Source organism: Aulonocara stuartgranti (genome assembly GCF_965226115.1).
Source record: "Aulonocara stuartgranti genome assembly, chromosome: 11".
NCBI classification, from domain to species: domain Eukaryota; kingdom Metazoa; phylum Chordata; class Actinopteri; order Cichliformes; family Cichlidae; genus Aulonocara; species Aulonocara stuartgranti.
This window is the reverse complement of record NC_138947.1, coordinates 29,335,597-29,362,249: the sequence shown is the minus strand read 5'-3', so window position 1 is coordinate 29,362,249 and position 26,653 is coordinate 29,335,597. Positions and strand designations below refer to the sequence as shown.

The window sequence follows — 26,653 nt, the reverse complement described above, 5'->3', positions numbered from 1 at the left end:
TAGTAAAAACACATTAGAACTGAGGAAACCTCAGTGGTGAGCGAGTGGAAGGAAAACAAACTCAATGTTCTGGCAAAAAAAAGGACCGTGCTTAACGTGGCACAACATCCCTACAACTAGTGACTAGTCTGATATAATTGCAGGTTTGATTCTTCTACCTGACCAAGCTAAATCTGAAAGTGTGTCACCTTTTCCTTTACAAATCTGCTGAACACATGAGTTCAGCTCGAATCATGACTCACAGCCCTTTTAGGCAACATATAAGCATGTTTTTGGTCAAAACTGTCAAGCAGAGCTGAGAAAGGTGCTGTCATGTAGCCAGGCAAGTACATCTGGATCACTCCGGCACAAGGCAAAGTTTGACATGCTGCGCTAGGTAATGCCGATCGTTTATTATGCTGTCATGCCACGGGCTTGTAACTGGCTGCAGTCTTTAAAGTGTCAATGGCGCTGTGCTCATTTATTTTTAAGCGGAATGGCTTGTTGTAAAGCCATCACACTTTTTTTTTTTAGTGAGACTGCCTTTTAGAAGATCTTCAACGAGCCCATTACGTTCTCTCTGATGAAGGGATATCTTTGATATAATTCATGGTTTTAAGAGTGCAACAGATGCCAGTCGGTCAAGTTGCATCCTGTTGAAGTACAACAATCAGCAACCGTAAAGATTTATTTTCCGACAAGAGCATCCAAATCTCCCGAGGCCAGGCAAAAACTGCAGATCGATGCAATCAGTGAATACACCAACAGTTTACATCATCTGTACACAATGTGAAAACATGGGAATGAGGTGGATGACTCACTGGCCATTTAAGCCCTAGCAAACAGGGGAGGGGGAGAAGGCAACATCTGACTGACAGTAAATGAGCATGGGATCGATTTTTTCATTTGACAGCTCCAACTCACGAGCATTAACAAGGAAACTGCTCCAGGTAATGCATAGTGTGTCATGCATACAATTAGGCTGATGACTTTTGAGGAGGTGGTCATAAAAGGGGAGATGTGTCATTTGTTAAGACACTAATTGCTCATCTAGATGGGAGTGCTAGTCGCTGCTACAGTGAGTGTCTCAGAGAGAGAAAACACCCCACACACTGAAGATAATTACCCCAGAACACAAGAGTAGATGCAATTAGGATGAAGGGAAAGGGAGGGCTTTTCATTTAGTCATGCATCGTACTTAGCTCAGAATTTGGCATCGACTGTCTCTGGCATGTTGTGGTTACGGTGTGCAGACCTTTTGCATTACCAGCAGCAAGCAATATTTCAGAAATCCAATACGAGCAGACAGCTCAGCTGGATTCACAACCCTTAGATGAGTAGCATCGTATTATCTGTGCAGCTAACAGTATTTTTGCTGAGTTTTAGTCTATTTTGTTTACACTCTTGTGCCAAAATTGTTATTACTGTATAAGAGGTAGGGCTGCACGATTAATCGTTAGAAAATTGCGATCTCGATACATACTTATGTGCGATCTCATTTCCAAATGACAACGATTTAAAAAAAAAAAAGAGAGAAAAAAAAAAAGACGACGACGATTGTACCGCATTTTGATCCGGGACGTAATCTGCATGAAAATAAGTGCTCACTCTTCCTGCTCAACAAATGACAAGGGCGGAGCCTTATACCACGTGATACAGAAGCTGTGCCGTGTGATGCTAAAATTAGCAGGGAAAAAACAGCGGAGAGCACGTCAGGGATGACGAGAAAGTGACAGGAGAAAATCCGTCCCGGTCAACCACCCAAACATCAATAACGGGAACCTTATACAGCGCTTCCCTATACACGTCGAACTCCCGCAGGCACAAAGAAATTACGGAGGCTATCACTTATCACCTGACCAAAGATATGGCTCCCATCAACACTGTGCAAAACGAGGGATTTAGGAAAATGATCAACACCCTAGACAAACGCTACACAGTGCCGTCCCGCAACTATTTTTCTATTGTTGCACTACCTGCTCTATACACGCAGTGTCGAGCAACGGTGGAGACGGAATTTCAAGCAGTACAACATTTTGCGGCAACAACAAAACGTGAGACATTTGTTGTTTTTATGTTTATTTATTGTTTTTATGTTCAGTCTCAACTGTTACGAAGTTGATGTGCAGTTAATAAGTGCATTTATACTGGAAAAGAAAATCGTGAGAGAATCGTGATCTCAATTCTAAGCCAAAAAAATCGTGATTCTCATTTTATGCAAAATCGTGCAGCCCTAATAGGAGGCGTGATAATGTTCCAGGAAACAGCCCACAAAGGGCACCAGTGCAAGTAGTTAGAACAGCAGCTGTGCTGGAAGCTGTCTGGGCATACCTGAGAACATGAAATGGGAGATGGGCCAAATTAGAAATCAGGTTAAAAATGTTGTATATGCTATCATGTCATATCAGTGGTTAATTTATATGTTCAGTGAACAGTGTTTATTAAAATTTGATTGAACGGTTTGATGTCTTGGCCTGTATGCCCACAGGTTCCAAGCAAAAAAATGGAAATTCCAATATACTTAAGGAGAACCAAACAATGTCAAACAAAAAGTTAATATTAATAGATTCTGCCCATGTTACTCCTACGTTTCTACTGCTATCTAAGCTGATAATGCTCCAAGTTTGGGAACTGTAGTTGATATAGTACTAAAGTGGATGCCAGCAAGAAATATAATCATGCCGCTCAGTCTGTGAGTTAGCTGTGGGCTAGATTTTAAAAGACGCATTAAATGTTACTGAAGCAACTGAATCACTTGTGACACTGACAGAAGAAAGTTCCAAATGAGCTGACTATATGCCAGAGCTGGAAGTTTGCTTTATTATTTTGTGAAATCCCACAATATCAGGAATTTTAAGTAATCAGTTAGCTCTGTTTGCTGGAGGATCCACATGGGATCCCTGAGGATATCTTTAAAAGTCTGGAACTTTTTTGGAGTAGGGGTGGATATATGAATCAAGCTTCAGTGAAATCAGTTGAAAGTTATTTATATAGTACCAAATTACAAGAACTATAGCTTTATATTATCAGGTAAAGACCCAACAATACTAGAGAGAAAACCCCAACAATCAAACTACTCCCCGATGAGCAAGATTTGGTGACAGTGGGAAGGAAAACCTCCCTTTTAACAGGAAGAAACCTCTGGCAGAACTAGGCTCAGGGAGGGGTGGCCATGTGGCACATGGCTGGGTAGGAAGAGAGGACAAACACTAACACTAGTTAGCATTTAAAGTGTTTTATAAGAATTACGAATGCAAATAGCTGACCAAATTAATTTGACTAAGTGAAGATCAGCAAGTGTGACCACCTCTATAACGTTTTGGTAGTCTGGAACATTCAGGTGTGTTAATACAATGGCACAATCTTTAGGTGAGGGGAGGAAGACAGGACAAAGACACACTGTGGAAGAGTGCCAGAGATTAATAACTAATAATCAAATAAAAAGTGATATATAAACACAGAGTGTGTGATTGATCAGTTTGAAGATTGAGCCAAGAGTGTACCTCTCTTGAAACCATGCCTGGGTGTGTAGTAGGGCTGCTCGATTATGGCAAAAATGATAATCACGATTATTTTCACTGAAATTGAGATCACGATTATTTGACGATATTTATTTAACCCTTTAAGACCTACCATAGAACCAAGTCCACCAGAGCTTATATTATTATTTTTTTTTTTTACATGCTGTAGTGCCATTTGTGGGAGCATTTCAAGTTGCTATACATCAATACAACTGTTATAGCCCATATTTTAATAATATGTATGCATTAAGTCCATAGTAACTACATAAATTGCAAAAAAGTGCAATAAACTACAAAAAAAATTGAAAATCGCTTTTGTTTTGTTTACATATATTTCTACTTGGAGAAATTTAAGAGGTTTATCCCTCAAAACTTTAAATACAATAAAGTTGCAAAAAATAGTTTCCCACCACAGGAAATTTATTTTGAGTGTCTTCATAGTTTTATTTTGGAGATACAGCAATTTTTATATACTGCAGGAAAAACAAAAAACAATCCTATGATGCAAATTTGCAAAGAAAACAGCATGTGCATCATTTTACTGTGGGAAGTGTTACGAACAGCTGATAGTAACGGCAAAGCGTGTTTCTGGAATATTATGTTTTTGTTCCTGCAAGCGCTTTTTATGCAATTTTTGCAAAGCTATATGTGGAACGAAACCGTGACCGAGGACAAGCTGATGGCATCAGATGTAAGTACAACTCCTCCGGTTTCATATGCAAAACAAATTATTGCGCTAGCTTACACGGTTCAGATTCTACAGGGATTTAAAAATAGTTACGCAAAACGGAGCGTGCTGCTCTGACCGGCTTTAAAGGGTTAACAATAACTTTAAAAAAATAATATAAAATGGTGTGCAACACCACTGAAGTTTTTTTTTTTTTTAAACTCTCTTTTCAACCAACGGCAGTCACTCTCCAAATAACTTCTGCTTAGCTTTCCGAGCTTCCCTCGGGTCCTCTTAATCAGCGGTCTCCAACCTTTTTTGTGCCACGGACCGGTTTATGCCCGACAATATTTTCACAGACGGCCTTTAAGGTGTCGCGGATAAATGAGGGAGGGGCTAATAATCGGCTCAGTCATTTTTAATTATCGTTGAAAGCCCAGATCGTAATCGTGATTAAAATTCGATTAATTGAGCAGCCCTAGTGTGTAGTTCACGAATCTCTCCTAGCCAGGTTGGTGGAGCAATTTTTCTGGTGTATGTTATAGTGGTTTATAAGTTAAAAAAAAAAAAATCATACTGCCATTGGCACTATAAAGTATAAGATATATTTATGCACATCTGACAAAATTGATTTTGAATTAATTCTATATATGCTCATTTTTCGGGAAATCACATCAACACAACTGCACATTCAACATTCAAGCCAACCATGATTATATTTTACCGCACAATGACTGGCAGCATAGTTCCTCTAGAAATACAGAGTCAACTATTAGCAGTCCACATTTATCAGTGAATCTCTTTGACATAGGAAATGTCTCTTTATCCATTCTAAGCTATTTTATGGAGATTAATTTTCACTCGGGCTAGAGAATATGTCTGAGTTTCTGTTGACTCATAGAAGGAATATCATTTCTGATGCAAACTGCAGTGGTGAAGCACTAGAGGTTTCTAAAGTGCCTTAATTGATTGCCTCTGTGAGCTGTGTGTCAAAGCCACTGCTGCAGCTCCAGCTGCTGAGCGTGCTGGTTAGCAGCCAGATTAGCTGGCAAGCACCTCTCCTTTGACCTTACTCATAATCTTTGCTTCATGGTGCAAAGATCGGTGCCTCTTCTCAGCTCTACTGTAAACCCAGCTCGGAGGCAGGCCTCTCAGTTTTCAAAACCACAGCTCTGGGGAAATCAGTTAGAAGTTTTTAGGAGTTTTATATCTACCCCTGGGAGACAGATTGTCAAATAAAAGTCAACTATAGCACACTATCAGCATGGACACACAATCAGTGACATGCATGAATGCATACACTCATGGCCTCCACTCACCTGTACTGTAGAGCTGATTTCAGAAGCAAAGCCTCCTGTTACCGGTGCCTCATGACTGATAAGCAAGCGTCCTGTTTTGACCACCGACTGAAAAACAAAAAACACATAAATAAATCAGTGAGCCATCTCTAAACTTGAACAAGCCTTATAGATGGCAGATATGTAGGATTATGACTGAGAACACTTCCAAAATGAAAAGTTCCATCGAAAATCTACAACACTAAATGAAGAGTTAAACTCATGCAGGCAGTTTAATAACTGTGTGATTTTTGGATGTGTGAGACACTGTGTAGAGGTGAAAGCTTAACTACTGGAGGTGCTACTCCTTCAGCTGTATGTGGGCAGGGAGACTGGTGTTACAGAGTCAGAACGATTCACATGCGGCCTGCTGTGGTCAGCTATATCTGCTTCCTTCCCTCACTGTGCATGTGTGTGAGTGCATTTATAAAATGGATATGACACAACCGTACGAGCTGGAGGGCTGATTTAGGCTGGTACACTGGGCCAATGGGACAATCATGGACATTAGAGGTCTCAGCCTCCCAGGCATTTGCATTTGGGTTTTCTGAAACCTGACATTACTGCACAAGGATGCCTCTGCTCCACCCGTTATCTACCACAACATAAAACCAGTACTATACTATAATCTTATCCACTTGCCCAGACCAAAGCTATGTCTGTTCTCTGCAACTTCAGCAAGCCTTTTCTTTTACCCTCACCAGTTTGTTTCCATCAATAAAGTTAAGAAAAACACCTCTGATACCAGTGTTGAGCATATTTTTTGCCAGCATTGTTTTAAGATGTGCAACTTTCATGGAGTTACAAGAAGAGTAATCAAAAAAATTAGAACACTTTTTAATAATAGTATATTATCAAGTCAATTCAACTTGTGGGATATTGATCTGGTCAGTGAAGTAGCAGAGGGGGCTATTATTCAGTTTCAGCTGCTTTGGTGTTAAGACACACAATCTCAAGAGCATGGAGGAGATTCCAGGAGACGGGCAGTTACTCTAGGAGAGCTGGACAGGGTCGAGGAAGGTCCTGAACCCATCAGCAGGAGCGGTATCTGCTCCTTTCTGCAAGGAGGTACAGGATGAGCACTGCCAGAAATACAAAATGATCTATAGCAGGACAGTGGTGTCAATGTGGGCCCTGTCCTTACTGTGCAGCTCGATTGGCATTTGCAATAAAATACCAGAACTGGCAGCGCCACCACTGGTGCCCCATGCTCTCACATATAAAAGCAGGTTCACTCTGAGCACATGTGACAGATGTACTGCCTGTAAGACCATTCAGCAAGACTGATTTGGTGCTGGGTCAGTGATGATCTGGGGAGGCATATCCATAGAGCAATGCACAGAAAACTGCACCCTGACAATCATTAGGTGTTGAGATGAAATATTTGAACTTATTGTCACACCCTACTCTGGTGCCATGGGTCCCGATTTCTCACTAGTGCACCACAATGCCCGGCCTCATGTTAGGAGTATGCAGGCAGTTCCTGAAGGATGAAGGAACTGATACCATTGACTGGCCCCTGAACTCCACTGAACTAAATCTAACGGCACACCGCTGGAACATTATGTTTCGCTGCTAGGTTGCACCTACGACATTGTCAGGCATGCATACAAGCATGTGGGGGGCCTTACAAACTTCTGAGTACCATTTGGAGATCCTGCAATTAAATTTTGGCAAAAAAGACTGACCCCCTGTGTCATCTTTTCACTTTGATTTTTGGGGTGTCGTTGAATTTAGCACTGTTGATTGATAGAAATGTAATTGATCAACCAATGATGTGGCAAGCTTTCATTCTTAACACATTACCCAGTCCGTATCAGTATAGATATTTAGCATGATTTTTTGCTCCCAACACTAAGATCTGATGTTTTTTCAAAGTGTTCCTTTAGTGCTTTTGAGCAGTGTATATGACCAGCGTTTCCACTCATGGGCTCTGTGCATTTGTTTTCCACTGAAATAACTGTACCGCACAATACGCTCTTCATTTAGGCATGGCTGGGAGAACATCACATACTTTTCCATCCTTAAAAACCACAAACCAAACAGCCGTTGTAACCAAATAACCTGCTGAAAATAAGCATCACATGTCCATACGGCACTGTAAGTTAAGCCTGGGATTCACATACGCGCACAGAGGCAATGTTTACATTGCTGAGGTCCGGGGTTTTGGCTGTGAAGGACTAAATAACCGTGGCAAACTTGTGCCACTATCACTCACTTATTGGAGGCTAAATGAGTCAGGGCTGTGTCACTAATGTCAACATGCCACAGGGTACACTGGAAATATTGTGTTGCAGGCTGGGCTTATAGAAGTTAAACTTAACACAGTAGAAACCTAATTTCAAGTCAATTCACTGAGGCTGAGTGCTGTTTTTAGCAATCCATAACCAGCTGAGGTAAATGAGTTCAGTGTGCAAAATTCACTGATGATATGACACTATGCTCAGGAATGTGGAAGTTAATAACAGCACTGGAAGACAATAACAACAGTTGGCGATCTACACTAGAAGGAGGAATCAAGCGAGGAGCTGAGAGCTGGGCGATGTCTTGATGTGACATGTTGCTGTCAGCATTGCCTTGGCGAAATGACTCATCCAGGTCTGGTGAATAAACAGAGCCGCTGTCCAATCTTTTTCCCCGCCCCGATGGTGAACCCATTGCTCAGCTTATGCAAACACACACCCACGAAGACAATGCTAACATAAGTTCCAATTTACACTGTGACGCCAGCATCGCCTTGATCGATCCCCTCTTGTGGGCCATGTCCCCGAGGGAACACCCCTCATAGTACTCGCTGCACCAGTGCATTCTTCAGATGCTTATGACACAAAAGGAGCCTGCCACTGTTTATACAATATCGTGGGATAGAATTTCAGACACTAGAGGCTCAGGGAAAAAAAAACAAAAAAACTTGTGACCTATTTAATAGACTTGTGCAAAACCCATGCAGCTTAAATGCACAGAGACAGTTACTGGCAGTGTGTCAGCTAGCTGGCATAAGCTAAGTTAGTTAGAGCTACTTTAGAAGCTGTGCTGGATGCCAGCGCACAATATGACAATATGTTTGGAAAATGGCAAAATGCAGTAATGTCTGGGGCAGCTAAGTGGCAGCCGGTGTGCTGCTACAGTAGTTAATGCAATTTATAAGATGGGTTGAAGTTACTGCATTTAAGAGAAACAGTCAAAGCTGCACCGACAGATTAAAACCAAGAAACGTTTTGGTACCCTGTTGCTGACTGCATTGACTGACTGATGTATGAGTTTGAATTGATACATGCCTATGCTGGATATGATCAGGCTATATCTTGTTCAAACTGCAACCTTGCCTTGGGTTAGTTCCTGAATATGAGACTTGGCTTTGCATTTGCTGTATTTAAGTTGTTTCATTTGGTGCAGAGCAAGGGTGGCAGTAAAAGGCTTCCTGTTGTCTTACTCTTGCATTTTACTGTACTGGCAAAAGAAACGTGTAGGAGAAAACACAAGCAGCCCATGCTGGGAATGTCATTAGTTTTACAAGTACTTTGGTAGTAAACCAATTCCAGGTCAAACAAAATGGATAATTTTGCTACAGAAAAAGAAAGGGAATCACCAAAGTCTTTTAGGAATTACTCCATTTAATAACAGTCTATAGATTTGAATCTAAACCACCTTCACTGTGTCAGTGGAGAAAAAAAACAGACGATCACATCATCCGTACGAAATTTAACAGTGACCTGCTCCCTTTATGTTTTTTTTCCAGTCTGGACACAGACGTGTCTTTTAGACTGACAACATCCCTTGAGCCACCCTGTTAGTGACTAAAACATAGTCAAATTCAAACTTAGTTTCCAGTCCTCAGGATTTATCCTCGGGGGACCATGGACAAGATTTTAAGATAATCCATTAAATACATTTCAATCTGGGACAAAGATAGCCCAACCAGTCATCCACCAACGTCTGTTAAAGAAGGAAAAATAAAACACAAGAACCATTTTATTCATGTCTATAAGGACCTACTATTAACAAATTTTCCCCTCTGTCTTTCAATATACTCTATTCAGCATCTACAGAAGGCCAAATGTAATTGGTTTGGTAGTCTTATTCCAGCCTATCCATGGCTGGATTTACACCTCAGCTGTCAGAGTCATTCACCTCACCTCACCACCAGAGGTTCAATTACATTACATTTAAAAAAAAAAAAAAAAAAGGAGGACACACACACAAACTCAGTTGTTTTTTTTACATCTCTGACAGGACCCTGTTGCAGCGCACCAACACAGTAATTGTGGCTGTGGCCTTTAACTTGGTTGCTTCCGGTTGCTGGAAGGGCTTTCAGGAGACAGAACCATGCGCTCTCATCATGCGGTTTGACCCTTTTCTCTAAACTCGTCCTGTCCTCTTATTTGCCCATAACAGCCACCTTCCATGTCGGTAAAACTGGGAGCAAAGCTGCTACTTTCAAGACAGCTGTGGAGCCAGGGGAAATACATCAGACACTGTAAGAAGATGACCAGTTAGATGTGTCCAATGCAAGAAATTATATGTCTTCAGTGTGCAAAAGACTGTTAAACATGTCATGAATCTTTCAATATAACCTCAGGAAGACATTCTGGCAGGGGGATCCCTTTGTTATGATTACATCATGGACACGTGCCTGATGGGTTTATTACTCTGCGGCTCATATCTACTGAATCAAAGAGCCTTTACTTACCAAAATAAAAGCAGAAGAACAGAAGACTGCAGCAATATTAATTGGGAGGATGAGAGTGGAAGTGAGAAAAGGCAAGTTGAAAACACGAGTTCGGAACGGAGACCGAAAATGTTCTTAAACCTGTTGTTTTAAGCACATTTGTGTTTAGAGGAGATCTTGTTCTGGTGAAGAAGAGTGCATTCAAAACAAAACTTAATTGTGAAAATCTATTTTATAGGGTGGTGAATGATGAAAAAACAACAACAAATGGAATACATTCAAATGATTATGTGCAGTGGTTTTAATGTATTAGTCTTTTTAAAAATGTTGATCTGCTTCATCTTTAATTTGTTCTATTGCACAACATTCTCGGACTGATTAAACTCTGAATCTGTCCTTAAACAGTCTGGCTTCTGAGAAAAACCAACAAACTTTAAGTTGTGCTATAAATCAGTAAACTTGTCATTTACTATGAGAATTTTCCCAGACAATAATTACATGTCCAAACAAGGATACACACCCAGGGCCATGCTTGATTTAAGTGCCAGCTTGGTCACTGACAGTAGTTTCCCTTTAGGTTAAAGACTCAATTTGGAAAAAATAAAATAAAAAATAAAATAATTAAATAAATAAATAAATGCAGTGCTCAGGTATCCCTGTCTAGTTAACTGGATGCTTGATGCTGCTACCAAGCCAGAGTCTCAAATCTGTATGAAGCTTGTTTGTTACATCCTGCTCCCTGCCCTGGCCCTGAGTCAAAGTGAAGGCTCCTGGCTCCTGGTGGCTGGTGGTAGTTGGGCTGGGCGACAGCTCTGGTGGCTACAGCTTTACTACTCATTGTGCAGCAGGGCTGTTATTTGATGCCGGAGTCGTTCCGCTGGCTGCAGAGGAAATGTCATGTTTGCTGCCATTCCCATACACACCCAAACCTAATGAGCAGCATGGAGCCCATCTTCAGCATTTTCTCCATCCTCGCTACAAGGATTTGCCTTTTCCTCCACCAGGCTCCTTCCTGACTCTTGCTCCTCTGTACTGTGGTCGGTCTGTCTCATTCTCGTCACCCATCTTTTTTTTTTTTCTTCATTCCTCCCACGATCCAGCCTTCAAACCATCTATTTATCCTACTCTGTTTTCATGAAGCCTGTTTTCTCAGTCGCAGCGCTCACCCCAGTATGTGGCCTCACCACTCTGAGGCTGGCGGCCAATGACCTGGCATGGCCTCAGAGGCTAAGGTCAGAACTGTCACTCTCCCATGGCACATAAACTCAAACACACACAGAGACATACATACACACACACACACACACACACACACACACGGTGGGGGCCACAAAGACGTGAACAAATACACACACATAATTATAAATTATGTACCACAGACTACTTAATGAGATTTGATTTATTTACATTTACATTAAGCAGAAAGAAGACATCTAAAAAGACAGTAGCATATTTATACAGTATGTAGTTATCACAGAGCAGTAACTCATTCTAAAAGGAGAGTGTTCAGGCAGAAGTGAATAAAAACAGTCCATACTTGGAGCTAAACTGGGATGTGGTTTGACTGGTGCAGAATCACATAATGTGCCTTCAAAGTTCTCAAAACACATGTGAGAATGTTTCCAGAAGTCGTTGCCAACACTTATTTGTTGGATCTTTATTTTTTTTTGCGCCACTAAATTGGCTGAGAATAATTTAAAAAGAGTGGCGATGTGCTGTGCTTTCACTGTATGCCTACACACACACACACACACACACACACACACACACACACTATAAGTAACTCCCCGTCTTCCCATATAATGTGCCTCCTCTTTCCTCAGGCCGTCCATCAAAAAGACAGGAACAGAAAGTTTAGCTCAGTGCCGCCACCGAGGAGTCGTCCTTGCCACTGGATCCGCTGGCTTTGCTCCCTTCCGCCGACCCTGTAATTGCGCCGCCACCACAGGGTCCTAACTCATGCGCCACCATGTGATCTCTGTGACAAATGAGAGTCTGGACGAGGCTCGACTGCTCGCTGGGGCCTTTAAAGTGGCGCTCAGCGATTAGCGGAGAGGGGTGAGTGCTCGGCGAAAAGGGGGCCACCGTTAAAAATCGCAACTCTGAGGGGGAGGCAGGGCGGGAGGAAAACACAAACACTCGTTCGCTTTCTGGTGCCGCAAAATCACTTGCTCTCTGTCATGACCGAGAGAGGGAAAGTGAGCACCAGGGGAGAAGAAGAGAGGAAGAAAGAGAGAGGGCGAGGGAGCGCAACAACGAAACAACAGAGGAGAACGTGTAGAACTGCCTCGATGCTGGGCAGAGGGCCAAGCCATCCTTCAGAGGAGCCAGGACGCCAGAGGAGACCTCAGACAGAAATAACTCCAAACATCCCATAAAGACCCATTAAAACCAATTCAACTCAATTACTCCCTGACGTGCACACACAGACACACATACTCACTCTACCTTTCTGCCCTGTAACCACGCTGTACCGCTGACTGTGTGTGTCAGTGTTCACACACACACACACTCACATGACTGCGCACACTTCAACTTGATGACAGCTCTCTGTGAGCATCCCACAGGCTGACGCGTGTATAAGCAGACAGTATGGTAGTAAAAAAATCAATCAACCATTTTTAAGAGCCCTATAAAGTAATGTATAACATAACACAGGGGTGGTTTTCTGTGGATGTAACATCTCAACAACGTCTTGTAAGTAGGGTTCTTTCTCAGCAGGATAACCTGTATAAACTGAAATTATATAGAGTTTGAGACAAACTGGCTGGAATTTTTGACTTGGGCAGGAAAGCATGTTTAACACAAAGTCAGAGCCAGGACAACGCTGTAGTCTGCAGTGACAACACTACACAAGGCAGCTTGTTCGGCATTAAGACTACAACCGATACTGCAGGTGGTGGACAGAACAATGGTACCAAACAGTGAAGCATAATGTGGCCCCAAAGGATATAAACACTACCAGTTCAAAGCTCACAATGCTTGGGTCTGTCAAGGCTCATACAACAGCTATTTTATTAAAAGTGATTAGTCAAGAATCTTTTGAAAGAAAAGTAACCTGGAAAGGGAACCAATCTGTTTCGAGCCAAGACCACAAATGCTCTCAGATTGGAGCTTCTCCAACACAAGGATGTAGTACACTTCTCTGTTTTTACAATATTACAAATTGGGATGGAAATGTTGGGACAAAACAAGCACTTTGAAAGCATAACTTTGGGCTCTATAATGTTTTAATGCAAATCTTCTGTGCTGTGTAGTAGACCAGGGGCACTGCTACACATCTCCTTGTTGAGCGGGCAACCCATGTATCAAAGGCCACTGCAGGGACCCGGGTTTGAGTTGGCCCTGGATGTGCACGCCACTCTCTTCCTGCTTTCCTGTCTACTTTCTGCGCTGCGCTGTCAAATAAAGGCTTAAAAAAGGAAAATAAATCAGTAAAAAAAAAAAAATTATAAACCAAACAACTGATGTGGTGACACTGAAGACTATTGGATGATTAGTTACAGATTATACCCAGGAGATATATTTTTAGTCATACCTCAGAGGGATTTTTTTCCTTTTTCATTCCAATATTTTTTCTTTGTCAAAGAATTTGTTCCAAATGATGTCACATTGTTGTTTTCCATTTCTACTCTTAAAAATACAAATGTTTTGGGGTTCCGAGGGGAATTTCCCAATATGCAATTTTACTACTAAATGGAGCTGTTTATCCAGTTAATGTTTGCCATGGGTTCTAAATTAAAATGTCATATCACTAATTTTAAATGAGAACGATTCAATTGCTGCATTCATCTTCTATAAGGGGAGCTTCCCAGAATTAAAGTTATCAGAACTTTGGACTGATGTCACCAGATCTATCCGAGGCAGCTGGGGCATGCCCGAGTCATGTCATTCATAAGAAGGAGAACTGATGCTCCTACGCTGCAGGCCCCAAGCCGAGAAGAAAGTAATAATAATTATAATATGGATTGTATTGTCAATAATAGCTGCAAGCTGTATCACAGAAAAGTACAGATTTTAATTTTACAAAACGTGCAAATTTTATGATTGCTTCTTTAAGGAAATTATTCTTGATAATCCATTTATGTTAAATATGTTGGTAGGATGAGGGTTAAAAACTATAAATGAAAGTCTGCTAACTGCAGTAAGTAGAGGTGGTGTGCATGTTGTCCTTTAAAATGGGTTTCCTTTAAAGCAGTTTAAAGCATCCGTCCATTTTATCCCGTTTATAGTAGTGTGGAGGGTTAAATCGTGTGCTGGAGCATATCCAAGATGATATGCTGGTATACCACCATCATGGTGGTTAACACAAAGACAGAGAACCATTCACACTTACAACCACAGATAGGGTAAATTTAGAATCACTGATGAACCTAATATGCAAGTGTACGGACATAAATGCACAAGGAGAAAAGTCCACAGAAAAACATCAAAGCCAACAACAAGGTTGTTGTTGGAATACCCAGACCTCTACATTGGAGAGACCAAACAGCCACTTCACAAGCGCATGGCACAACACAGAAGAGCCACCTCCACAGGACAAGACTCAGCTGTCCATCTGCATCTTAAGGATAAAGGTCACTCTTTCGAGGATGCCAATGTTCACATTTTGGACAGAGAGGACAGATGGTTTGAAAGAGGAGTGAAAGAAGCCATCTATGTCCACTGTGAGCGACCATCTTTGAACAGAGGCGGTGGTTTACGACACCAACTCTCTGCCATCTATAATCCAGTTTTGAGATCCCTTCCCAGACGCCTTAACGCCCACTCACATCCTGGGCCATCTGATCTCAGGAATTCGCATGATAAGGTGGGGCCAGGTTTCACAATGAACGCACCCGAAACTCTGGCTGATTGGGACCCACACCCAGTTTCACACCTTGGCTCAGGCGATTAGAGGATCATCAGGGGGTCCTTTTGTCCCTCTGTGGGGGGAAACTCCCACTAGGTTTATATCTGGGACTCTCCACCATTTGACCTCAGAACTGAAGAAGCTTCTCGGATGAGAGGTGAGACGTCTTCAAGTAACTTAAAGAAGTCCAGACGCTTTTCTTTGCAAGCTCCTTTGACTACGATGACCTGGATGACTGAGAACCTTCACAGACAACAAGGTTCAAACCCACAACCGTCTTGCTGTGAGACATCAGTGCTGCAAAGTTTGTAATGGCAATAGCCGAGTACTGAGGGAGACTCATTTCAGAGAAATAATGCTAATAAGATGATTAACAAATTGTATTATTTTGATTTCACACCCCAGTTCTTATCAAAGCGTAAAAAAACCTGCTAAATCAAAACAGTTTATACCAAAAGTCCAACTAAAAAGCAGACTGTCATGTATCCCATACACTAATGTGCTTTAAGCAGTTTAAAAAAAAATCATAGTTTCAATCTTTCTTTTTTCATTGGGGCAGTATAGGATATGCTGCAGTGCAAGTTTGTGTTAGACTATAGTTTGCCAAGGAAACAGCCCAGTAGAGACATTCAACTTTTATTGTGCTCTAAATAAAAACTGCCACTTTTAGCTTGTGACTTACTACTACAATTACTACTGGTACTACTACTACTACAACAAAATACCTTCAGGACTAAATGAGTATAATGTTATCAAGAGTCAGACCTTCTTAACAAATAATGTGACCAAAGAAACTTCCAGACACATCACTGAATAATGGAGGGAAAGATGCCTCATTCCATTTTTTCCATAAAATTGAACAGATACATAGACAACAATAAAAAGCAATTAAAAAAAATACTCTGCAAACCTGGTGATGGCAGAAATCTTGAAAGCTGCTACAAGGCAAAAATAAAACAGGATTAATCAACAAAAAGAAGAACTCCTGCTTCAGTGCTTCACACACTTCCACAAAAGGATGTTGGCTTAAGGTGTCCCAGTGACATTCCTACAGAAGCACAAGAGCATCTCAGTGGCCATGACATCTGGCTCACATCAAGACTCTACACACAAAGAAAAAAAAAAATCTGCCCTAAATCTATTCTCTCTTTTTGTTGTGTTGTAGACAATGTGAGCCTCATCATCAATTTCTTGAAAGAATTAATTTTTTGTCAACTGCTACTGGACATAAAAACTGCAGAAATGGTCTGAAGATGTTTTTCAAACGTGCAGCCTTCCTCAAAGATGTGTAGCATTTACATGACAGCAATGGTTTCATCTTTTTTTAACTTTAGCAGCTTTTTCTTTTAAAAATAATCTTGTTATCATATAACAATGCTTCACTACATGCCACAGAACAGGCATGTTCTAATATGTTCTGACATCTTTTATATGAGATACACAATACCACTGAAGAGGCAGCTGATTAGTCTTAAATGTACTCTCTTTGTTTTATAGCCTAACACCAAGTCCAAGCATCCAGCCACAGTCAAAAAGAATCATCTTTAGCAGCAACAAGTAGTCAGAGTCTGGGATTTATATTAAAACACACAACACAAAGAGACAGGCTAAATCCACCGAGATCAACCGTGGAAATTTACACAAAATGCTTAAAACCACCTACTGGCCGAGAGCCTTGAAAAAAAGTTACGCTTATTATTTATACACAAAACAGGTTATAGAGCTTCCTTTTCCTTTGAGATTCAAAGTTTGGGTCATGAGCTGTCAGCATAATGCAAGACAAGCACCACAGTGTCTACAGCCAATAATAGCTCAGCAAAAAGGAACTATCCTTCTGTCTTTGGATGGCTTAAATGGTAACAATGCTTTAAAAAGGAGCAAAGATTTGTATATTTGTCTGCACAAGAGGCTAATAGCACATCTCAAAAACGTGCGTTTCAACCAAACAAATCTATCTTTGGAGTTTGCTTCCTGCCACAAAACGTTCTGAGAATCCAAGTTGCCGTCAGACTATGAAAAACAAATAAATAAATAATTAAAAATTAAAAAAAATTCTAGCTTCAGTACGGAGGACATAACAATTCTGACTGAACTCCATGACGTGCAGTCAAAAAAAAGTTGCCAACACTTCAAAAGTTAACAAAGCCGATAAAAGTTCTGAAAAGATAAAAGTAAAAAAGAAAAGAAAAACATGAACATATTTAATAGTTAGAAGAGAGCTGATGTGAAAAGCAAAACATAAAAACAGTTAAGATTAATGACAAATTATTACTTTTTGGTTTCGGTTTATGTAACTGACTTGATGATTTACAGCTGACTTTTAAAAGGAGCTGGAAAATCACTCGGCAAAGGACAATATAGTAGTGTGTGTTGTATCTGAGCAGACCTCTTGGATGTCTTTCTGTCCTTGTGACTTCAGACGTTCTGTGTTTTCCGCTCGGTCTTGTTATCGGCCTGCAGGCTGACCTCGATGATCTCAATCTGCCCACACCTCAGTCCAAAGCTACTTAACTGAACCGTCCTCTCCAGTGGAAAGCCTACAACCTGGCCCAAAGAAGCAACAGGCAGTCCAATTTATAGTGCAGACTGATTTTAGAGGACTTATTTCGTAATGAAAAGGGCCACTTCATTTATCATTTTCCTTCAGCAGCCGATTCCCATACCCGATTTGGATATTTGCATCTGCCGTCAACACAATAAGGCAATTAACCTGTTACAATACAATTTGGAGGAGGGTGTGTGGGGCTGAATTGTCGTAATCACTGGCTACAGAACAACTATGACTAATTTTCAAGGTTTTCAATTTTCAGGACTGTGAGTGTATATGACTTTTCAATGTGCCTTGATGTGCATTTGCCAAATTTAAAGGCCACATTTCTCCAGTGAGTGACACTGGGAAGAATTTGAGAAATCTCCAGTGCCTAGCTGTGGAATGTGAATGCTCGGTACTGCCAGGAGGAAGGCTGGAAAAGTGGTCAGTAGCAGACAGACGAAAGTGGAGGGGGGGAGACATTGGAGGAGACAACCAGGGGAGATTACTATACCTTGAATAGTCTGGTAAACCACAAATTAATCACAAATTTTGTGATTTACACGTCTAATCCAGATAAAATTATCCAACTGCTATGAAGTCAAGTGCTGGTTTCTTCTGTTCCACTGCATTACGCAATATTTTGAGCATCACCGTCGGTGGAGAAAACGAGGAAGGAGCTGGATCCATCACCGAAAAACTAGCATGAGTAGTTTTCCACTGATATAACCACCGAAACACTGGTGTAGCAGTCCTGCTTGCTTGGGTCTACAGAGCTCAGTGTTAACATTGTAATTATAGACACAGGGTACAATAATAAGAACGTGGGGCCCAAACTTCTGTCCACTTTCTTCATGCGCCATTTTTCTTCTCGTTTGATTGATTCCAGTGCATGTGTGACAGCGGGCCAAAGACATTAGGGATGCTGTGGTGGGCCAGTAAGCAGATACTGGCAGAAAACCCCTCGCCTGAAAGGGAAACAGAGGCATGAGCCCCGGCTTGTCTGTGAGCTAATCGCCAGCAGGCTGCTTGCCCCTTCTCTGGCCCAGCTCCAGACCACAGTCAGATAAAAGCAGGCTCTGCTTGCTCACTGAGATGAGTGCTGAAAGTGGGCACCAAGACACTACAACAGATCCAGACGTGAATCCAAATATATCTAGATTTGAACTTCTTTAAAGTCAAAATGTATCTTGGATTATACAATAGTGGCTGAATACACAGCCAGCTGAAAGGTTTTTTCCTTTGACAGAAAATTGGGGCTTACAATTATTTTCAATTTAAAAAAGAAAAAAAAAGAAAAAAGGATGGTATATTAAAAGAACCAGATTGACATGAATCTCATGTAATGTAGCGTAATATATGAATGAATTTAATGTATCTGATTAATGACTAAACCAATGGGCCTCTCCATTTACACGCGTTATTAAAAACACATTATTGATATGGTGATTTTACCTCATATATTCAAGATTCAAATTAGCTGGCAGCTATATTTTTCCTGCATATAAAAATTGTTGGTGCACTCAAGACAGATTTTAGCTGCAGCCTAAGGAAAATACTTAAACTACATAGCATGCTCCTAATGAGACTACGGATGGTGTCCGGAGGAATATTCTACCAGATCTGGATAACAGTATCAGTGAGGTCCTGGACAATCTGAGGTGCAACCTAGCAGTGTCAAACAGACTGAAACAATGTCCCAGTGGTGTTCTACTGTATTTAGCAGTCAGGAGAGCATGAAGGACAGTCATTGGTATCAAGTCCTTCATCCTCCAGGAACTGCATACATCCTCTTGCCAATTGAGGCTGGCCATTGTTGTGCACCAGGTGGAACAGAGGACCCACTGCATCAGCATAGGGTCTGACAATGGGTCCAAGGATTGACCCACCATCAACCCTGTCATGCTGAACGATGTTACAGGCAGCACTGTGTGAAAAGCACAGGCTGCCAGTGGTGGAGCTGTCAATTCTGGTATTTTATGGCAAATGCCAATCGGGCTGCAGGGTGAGCACAGGGTCCACAAAAGGATGTTGGGACATCAGGCCACAATTATGATGTCTGTTTCTGATTTTCTAGTCAGAAACATTCATACCAGTGTCCTGCTGGAGGTCATTTTGCAGCTCTGGCAATACTTACCCTGTTCCTCCTTGGACAAAGGAGCTGATACCAGTCCTGCTGATGGGTTCAGGACTTTCTATGGCCCTGTCCAGCTCTCCAATCTATCCATCCATCTATCCTCGTGGGGACTTGCCATTGACATAATGCTGCTTACCCTAACCCTCAAAAATGAATGCCCAACACTAAACCTAACCATAAACGAATTGCAACCCTGATACCAAAACCACATTTTGAGTGTGATAAATGCATTCAACCTCATAGGGACCTGGATTTTGGTCCCCGCGGGGGCTGTTGGTCCCCACCAGTATAGTAAATTTCAGATTTTGGTCCCCACCAAGATAGTAAGAACCCGTACACACACACACACACACACACACACATACACGCACGCACTGAACATACTCATCCTGGCTCTCCATCTCTGTATCTGGAGGCCAACTGTTTCTATCCACAGTTGTCTGTCCACATGATTATCATAATGAGTCTTTAGCCAAGTATGATCATATTTTAAAATTAAGCATGGATGGGTCACTTCTACTGGAAGTTTCATTGAAATTCAAAGCGCGTAGGTGGCAGTGGGTGCGGCTGGAACAAGGCCACGTCAAATTACTTCAAATGAAAAGAGATGTCTCTGGCTTAGATGGGGACTTTCTTCAGTTTGTTAGAAGTGAGCCGTTTCCATATCTACACCAAGAAGAAGAGACTTAGCTGGGAATAACTGGAGGGCCGTGAACATGATTTAAGGTTGGGTTTCATCTGCATTACTGGAGTGACAAACTAAAATCAAACACATGCAACAGGAAAATTAAAACCAAGTACGAATGCTCTGAATAAGCTTTTGCTGACAGACTCGAGGCCTTTCTTTAAACTGACCACCTGACCTCAAATCAATGCTTGGCAATGTGGAATCATTTATAAACTGACATCATCATCATTTATTTATTTATTTACCTCCGTAACTGAGATCAGGGTGAATGGAGAACAACTCTTGATGTTTGTCATTGAGTTATTAAAAAAAAGCTGCAGCCAGATGTGGCAGACCAACTGACTCAAACATGGAGAGCCTCAATTTAAAGGTTTTGCTCCATGAGGAAAAATAATCATTCAATCAAAAGCTCACTTAACCACAACAGTTCTAGCACTCACGCATTTCAATCAGGTTTTCCAAAACATGTTTAGAAGAGGTTGAGGAGTATGGCGGGAAAAAAAAAAAATCAATGCACTGATATTGACTCTCACCCCCACCCCCCACTGGAAACACACATCACGCTCCTTTATTTACCATAAATGTTCTAAAAGCTTTGGTTTCATGTCCTTAATCGTGTTTTTATTCATTATCAGAAAACTGTTTCCATCTGAGAAAGCCGTGATCACTTTTCCACGGCCGGACATTAAAATATTTTTTGAAGCAACATGTCTTTAATATGTGGTCAAAATTTTTGAAAATTTTCCATTGGTCCAATTGTGTTCTGCTTGGTTGAAGTCGACCTCAAATGACACATTTTCCCCCTTTGTAATTATGGTAGGTAGTATTAAAAACAATAGCAACCGCAGCTGCAGAGATGGGGACAACACGCTGAACTTGAAGCCAAGCAGAGCTTGGTGGTGGCTTCTATTTGCTTGCATCTCTTTCCACTTGAGTGAATGGCAAACAAACTGATGTCAGCGTACCGGCTGGCTCCCCGGCTGCTTCCACACACACACTGTGTTTACCTGCAGTCTTTGCCTTAGGACATACATTTACAGCCTGAAGCCATTAAGAGAGAGTGCAAGTTGAGCGTAGATGTGATAAGAAGGTCTTATCTGCTACAGTGAGTCAACAGACTCCAGCGCACTCAGAGCACTCATCATAACCCGCATCAGTTCCAAGAATCAGAACAGATGCTGATGCACATCGCTCCAAGTACGGCTCGCTGCAAATCTTCCCCCTCTATTAAGCATCCAGTAAATTCTGCCTTTGTTTGGGACTCTGACATAATGTTATTTATATTTTATAAGACCTGAGATATTGGTGCATTCGTGCACTGTGTATCCCTAAGTGACTCCTCCTGCATGTGTTAGAGAGGGTTTAACAGGTTCAGCCAAACTGGTTGCATCACTACAAGGGTTGAGATCCAGGCAGCGCTACAGTCACAGAGACTTCAACTGGAGAGCAGGCCAAGAGACATCTATTAAGGAAGAAAGCTATGCATATTATAGAGAGGATCGTGAGCTGGAGAAAGCAGTTACCAGGTATGCCAGAGACCTACAAGTTATCTCACGTCCCAAAAGAAAAGCAACACAGGCAGCACGGCTGCCAGACATACACAAACTGCAGTCAGTCCAGCAACTTAACATGTCTTTTATCAAAGGTTTCATGCCAGAAAATGTGAATTACTTTAAATAACTTGTCAAAGCAGGTTTTATGTCAAAAGACAAGTCACAGCCGCGACAGGTTTGAGCAACACACGATGCAGAACAGTGCCTGTTAAGTTCTTTAATAGGCTGTGCTAAGCTATTATAATATCCCTCTGTTGTCTGTAGTAGAGGATTCAAATTCTTCACTTAACACAAGCGGAGGCTTAGGTTTGCAGACCACATGTTTATAGCTGTACTGTGGTGTAGGGACACTCGCTTGAAGTCACGTAGTCCTACAGTTCCTAACATAGAGTCAGGCTGCGCTTTCACCCTGCTCACCGCTTACGACTCCTCACTGTTGTCTTTAATGCCATGTCATTGAAGATAGACCCAATTGTAAGACAGTTTTACCACAGCCCATCCAATTCTTCCTCAATGGTCTCTAAATCACAAAACTAAATGCTGACCTCCTTCACCGGCCAGATAGATCCACGCTGCATAAACAAGGCCGCACACAAAGTTGTTTGATATTTTAACCAGCTGTAAAAACACGTTGCCAATGAAAATCAAACCGTGATCATAAAAGGTTTGGGATTCTCAACATAAAAAAAAAAATTATACCTGATATATTCTTCCTACATCTGAGAAGACCCCTTAAAGGACCGCTACCAGCGTGGTATTTTCTGGAAGTGTCACACAGATCAAGTCTTTGGCTTTGCATGTTTCTTCTGTGTGTATGGTTTTTCGTGTAAACAGGATATAGAAGACAGTACAGTGTTTCAACTACAACACTTTGAAGCATATGATGATGAGCACTCAGTGGAAATGACTGAAACTGTGACTGCCAAACTGCAATTGTTTACTGGCACAATGCGGAAAAAGACAAAAAAGAAAAAGAAAAAAAAGAACAAAGGGTCAATCTAATAACACTACGACATACAAGAGATAAAGACAGGAAGATGAAAGATAGTTACTTGCAGTGCATAACACAAAGAGATACCAACACAACACAGGCTATAAACAACTTTCTTCCCGAGGTGATATTGCACAGACAGCTTTTTGGCCCACTGTATTTCTGCAGTTTGCCATTTGCAAAATGTTAATTTTGTTAAGAAGTGATGTAAAAGTTATGAAGAAATGCAACAAGCACTCCGACTGTCTGCTGATAGTTTTATGTATGATAATGCACAAGTTTAGCATTTACAGCTTGCTTTCAGCGTTGTTAAACACTGATCGGGAGGAATAAAAGGGGAAAGAAAGCTCTCTCTTCTCAAGAGCCCATTTAAACAGAAGAAGCATACTTTCACATGACTTAGGAGTTTTATTGATGACAAGTGTAGAACTCTTCTGTGTGGGTTTCCTATGAAACGAAACTTCATTTTGGCTAAAAGCAGGACATTAATATCAGTGGATCTTGTGTTTTTGCTGGTGCTAAATCTAAGCATTTTATACATGCTGCGCCGATAACTACAAAACTTTAAAAAATAAAAAATACACTTATCGAAGTGTCTGAAATGTAACATTCCAACTTCCCCCTTAGTGTGTTTGTTGGGCAGCTTAGATAATGTCACTTCAGAAAAGAATATCGCCCATATGGTTTTCACTGCCCTATGCATAGCCAAGAAAACAGTCCTCATGAACTGGAAAAATAAAAATAATCTTAATTCTAACCAATATAGAAATTATCTATTAGATTACATTAGTCTTGATACAGCCTCTGCCACCACATCAGATCAATTGCTCTGGGCTCCTTTGATCAGCTCCATCACCTAGTGGGGGTGGGGGGTCATAGTTTGGTCCCGCCTTCACTGTTGTGATTGGTGTGGGGGTAGGGACAGGCTTAGGGCGTCGGGGGGTTCCCCGGAGGCATCTTCCTTGGGGGGCTCAACCCGGGGTAGCGGTCATGTCCGGTTAGGGGCTCTGTTGGCTCTCAGGTGACTGTTTCCTCGCGGCTGCGTGCAGCGGGGCTAGGGGAGGGTCTGTGCTGACGGACGTGGGTTACTGACCTGGTAGCCTGGCTGCCCCTGGGTGGGTCCGGGATGGGCGTGAGGTTCTGGGGGCGCTCCGTCTCTGGGCTGGGGCCCGGGCCGGGCCTCGGGGGCTTGGGTCCTGGTTGGTGTGTTGCCGGGGTTGTGGGCGGGTGGGTGCATGGGGGCCCAGCCCTGGAGCAGGGTGCCGCCGGTGCATCGAGCCACCTGGGGGGCTCTTCAACTGGTGGGGAAGATTGTCACATCTTGCAGGAGCTTTCCTCTCCTCAGGGGCTCTCTCTACAGGAGGGGGAGATACAGGAGAGGTGGAGGAAGATCTCAGCCTGGGTGTTTATTGTCTTATGTAGTCTGGAAGAAGAGTGGATGGTGGGGTGGGTGCAGTTTTCTCTGTGGTGGGGTTGGGTGGACTGTCCCGGGCTCTGTGGGGCCGGGAGGCGCTGCTGCGCTGGGCCCCGGTCTGGATGGGCCTGGGCCCCCTTTCCCTGGCGGGTCGCGGAGTATGGGGGTGCCTACTGGGGTCAGCGGGGGAGCTGGCCCCAGGGAGGGGTCACGTGCCCCTCCCTTCCTTCCCTCCCCATCTCCAGCTGCCTCCCTCTTCCCGCTCCACCACAACCACCCACACATGCAGGACCTTGGAGTAGGGGTATGTCACCAGGGTGCAGAGGAGGCTACCCCCCCCCCCGTCCCCTTCTGGCTGCCTCTGCCTCAATTTTATCCCACAACTTAGACATTCACATTACTCACACTCTCATTACACATACATATAGGATCTTGGGGGTGGGCACGATACACAGAATCCAAAGTACCATCAGGGTGTACACCTCACCCCTGGCGTCGTTGCCCACCTCTCAATGTTAAATACACGTAGACATTGAGGGCCAGCAGGAGGGACCATGCGCTTACCTGCTGCTCTCTGGCAGGTAGCTCCATGCCCTCCTGGGTTTTAAATGCACCTTAGAACACACATGCATCAACACTACAATGAGCGGGTGGAGGGAGGTTTGGAGTCTTCTCTCACCCCCATTCTCTGCGACCTGCTGGAGCGGGGGGGCTAGGAGGAGGAGTTGGCCGTCCGACTGCGGTCTGGAGTGTGGGGACTCCCTGCTGCTGCGGAGTCGGGGCGGTCTGCCTCCCCCCACCGCAGGGAAAAGGGTAACACCACCTGGGTCTGGGTGCAGTTCCCCCCTCCAGGGGCAAGGGTACCTAGACCCGGTTTGTAGAGTACGCTTGGGGAGTGTGATCGTGTGTACAGCGTCTCTTTATGTCTGTCTCCACGTTGGTTGAGTGTGGAGTAAGTGCATATGAGAGCATGAGGGTGGGAATGGATGTTTGTATATGTGTGTGCCTGTATTTCTGTGTCTATATGTCAGGTTGGGTGTCAGGCGCCACCTCTCTGGGGACATCTCAGGCCCTCCAAGGTTTGGAGGCCTATCTCCCCCTACCACCACTTCCCCTGCCAGTGGCGGACTCCCTCAGACATCGGTGCGTTGGTGGTTCTTTGTGTCTGGGGATGGGCGTCCAGTTACACACCGGCTCACTCCTTGGCGGCCGCTTATCGGGGCCTGGAGCCTGGGGCTCGCTCGGGCCACTTCGGAGGTGGGGTGCCCCCGGCCTCGGGCTCGTTCACTCAGGCACGGCTGGCTGCCGGCGGAGCTCACGGGTGCGTCACTGCAACTCCCCCTGGCTTCTGCTCCGCGGCTGCTGAGTGAGCCCTCATCTGGGACTCTCCTCAGCTCTTACTGGGACAGTGGCGCAGCTGCCCCTCTGTTGGTCTTCCTTGGTCTCTTGTGTTCTGGGGGCCTCTGGATGTCTGGAGTTTTGATCTCCTCCATACCTGCTTCATACCCTGGAGGACGGGGCTGTGGCCCCCCCCCCCCACACCCTCTAGCAGATCATTACATGAAGGAACCTTTAAAAAAACAAAAAAAACAAAACAAGCGCGTCCATGCTCACAGGTGTACACACGGGTGATCACAGCAACAAACTACACCCTTTTTGGCTCCTACCTCAAAGCACACTGTGTTCTGTTGATCTTATGTGCTGCACAATAATGTTTAATATTTAGTATTTACTGTCATATTCCCATATATCATTGTGATGTTGTTTATTCTATTACTCTTGTTCTCTTCTGCTTGTTTTCTTTTTTTCTTTCTCAGCAGGTGATCCAGGTGATCGATATATGCATTTTTTTTCTCTGCCCGTTCTGTTGGTTTTTGTCTTTTGCCCTTCTCCCCCGTCCCTCTTCTCAGCTGTTTCTCTTTCCCTCTTTCTTTCTCCCCTTCTTTCCCCCAGTCAAGTCTGTCCCATATTCAGCAAGTGAAAATAAAACAAGCAATAAAAGGTGAATCAAATGGACCATTACGGCAAAGCTGGGATGGTCAATTTGGTAAAGTAAATCCGTTGGGCATCTTTCTTTGCCTTTAGACAACAATTCTGATGGCAAAAGAGCCAAACGGGACAGGCCAAAAAATAAATAAATAAAAAATAAAAAATGAATAGCATAGATAGTATTGCAAACAACCCAGCACCAATACAATCACAGTTAGAGACCCACTTTCCAGTTCATAGCTCGCTTCCATTTTAGTAGTAGACTATTAATAAGTAACTACTGCACCGCAGCCTCAGTTTGTCTACACATTTTATGGCTGACTGGC

General features: G+C 42.9%; 1 protein-coding gene across 1 annotated transcript in view; it reads right to left on the bottom strand.

Moving 5' to 3' along the window:
* Positions 1 to 26,653, bottom strand: part of bckdhb (branched chain keto acid dehydrogenase E1 subunit beta) — a 77,089-nt gene that overhangs the window by 22,427 nt on the left and 28,009 nt on the right. Inside the window, exon 9 of the mRNA XM_082552139.1 lies at positions 5,487 to 5,573. Within this exon, the coding sequence (XP_082408265.1) occupies positions 5,487 to 5,573 (87 nt within the window). The remainder of the gene's footprint in view (positions 1 to 5,486; positions 5,574 to 26,653) is intronic.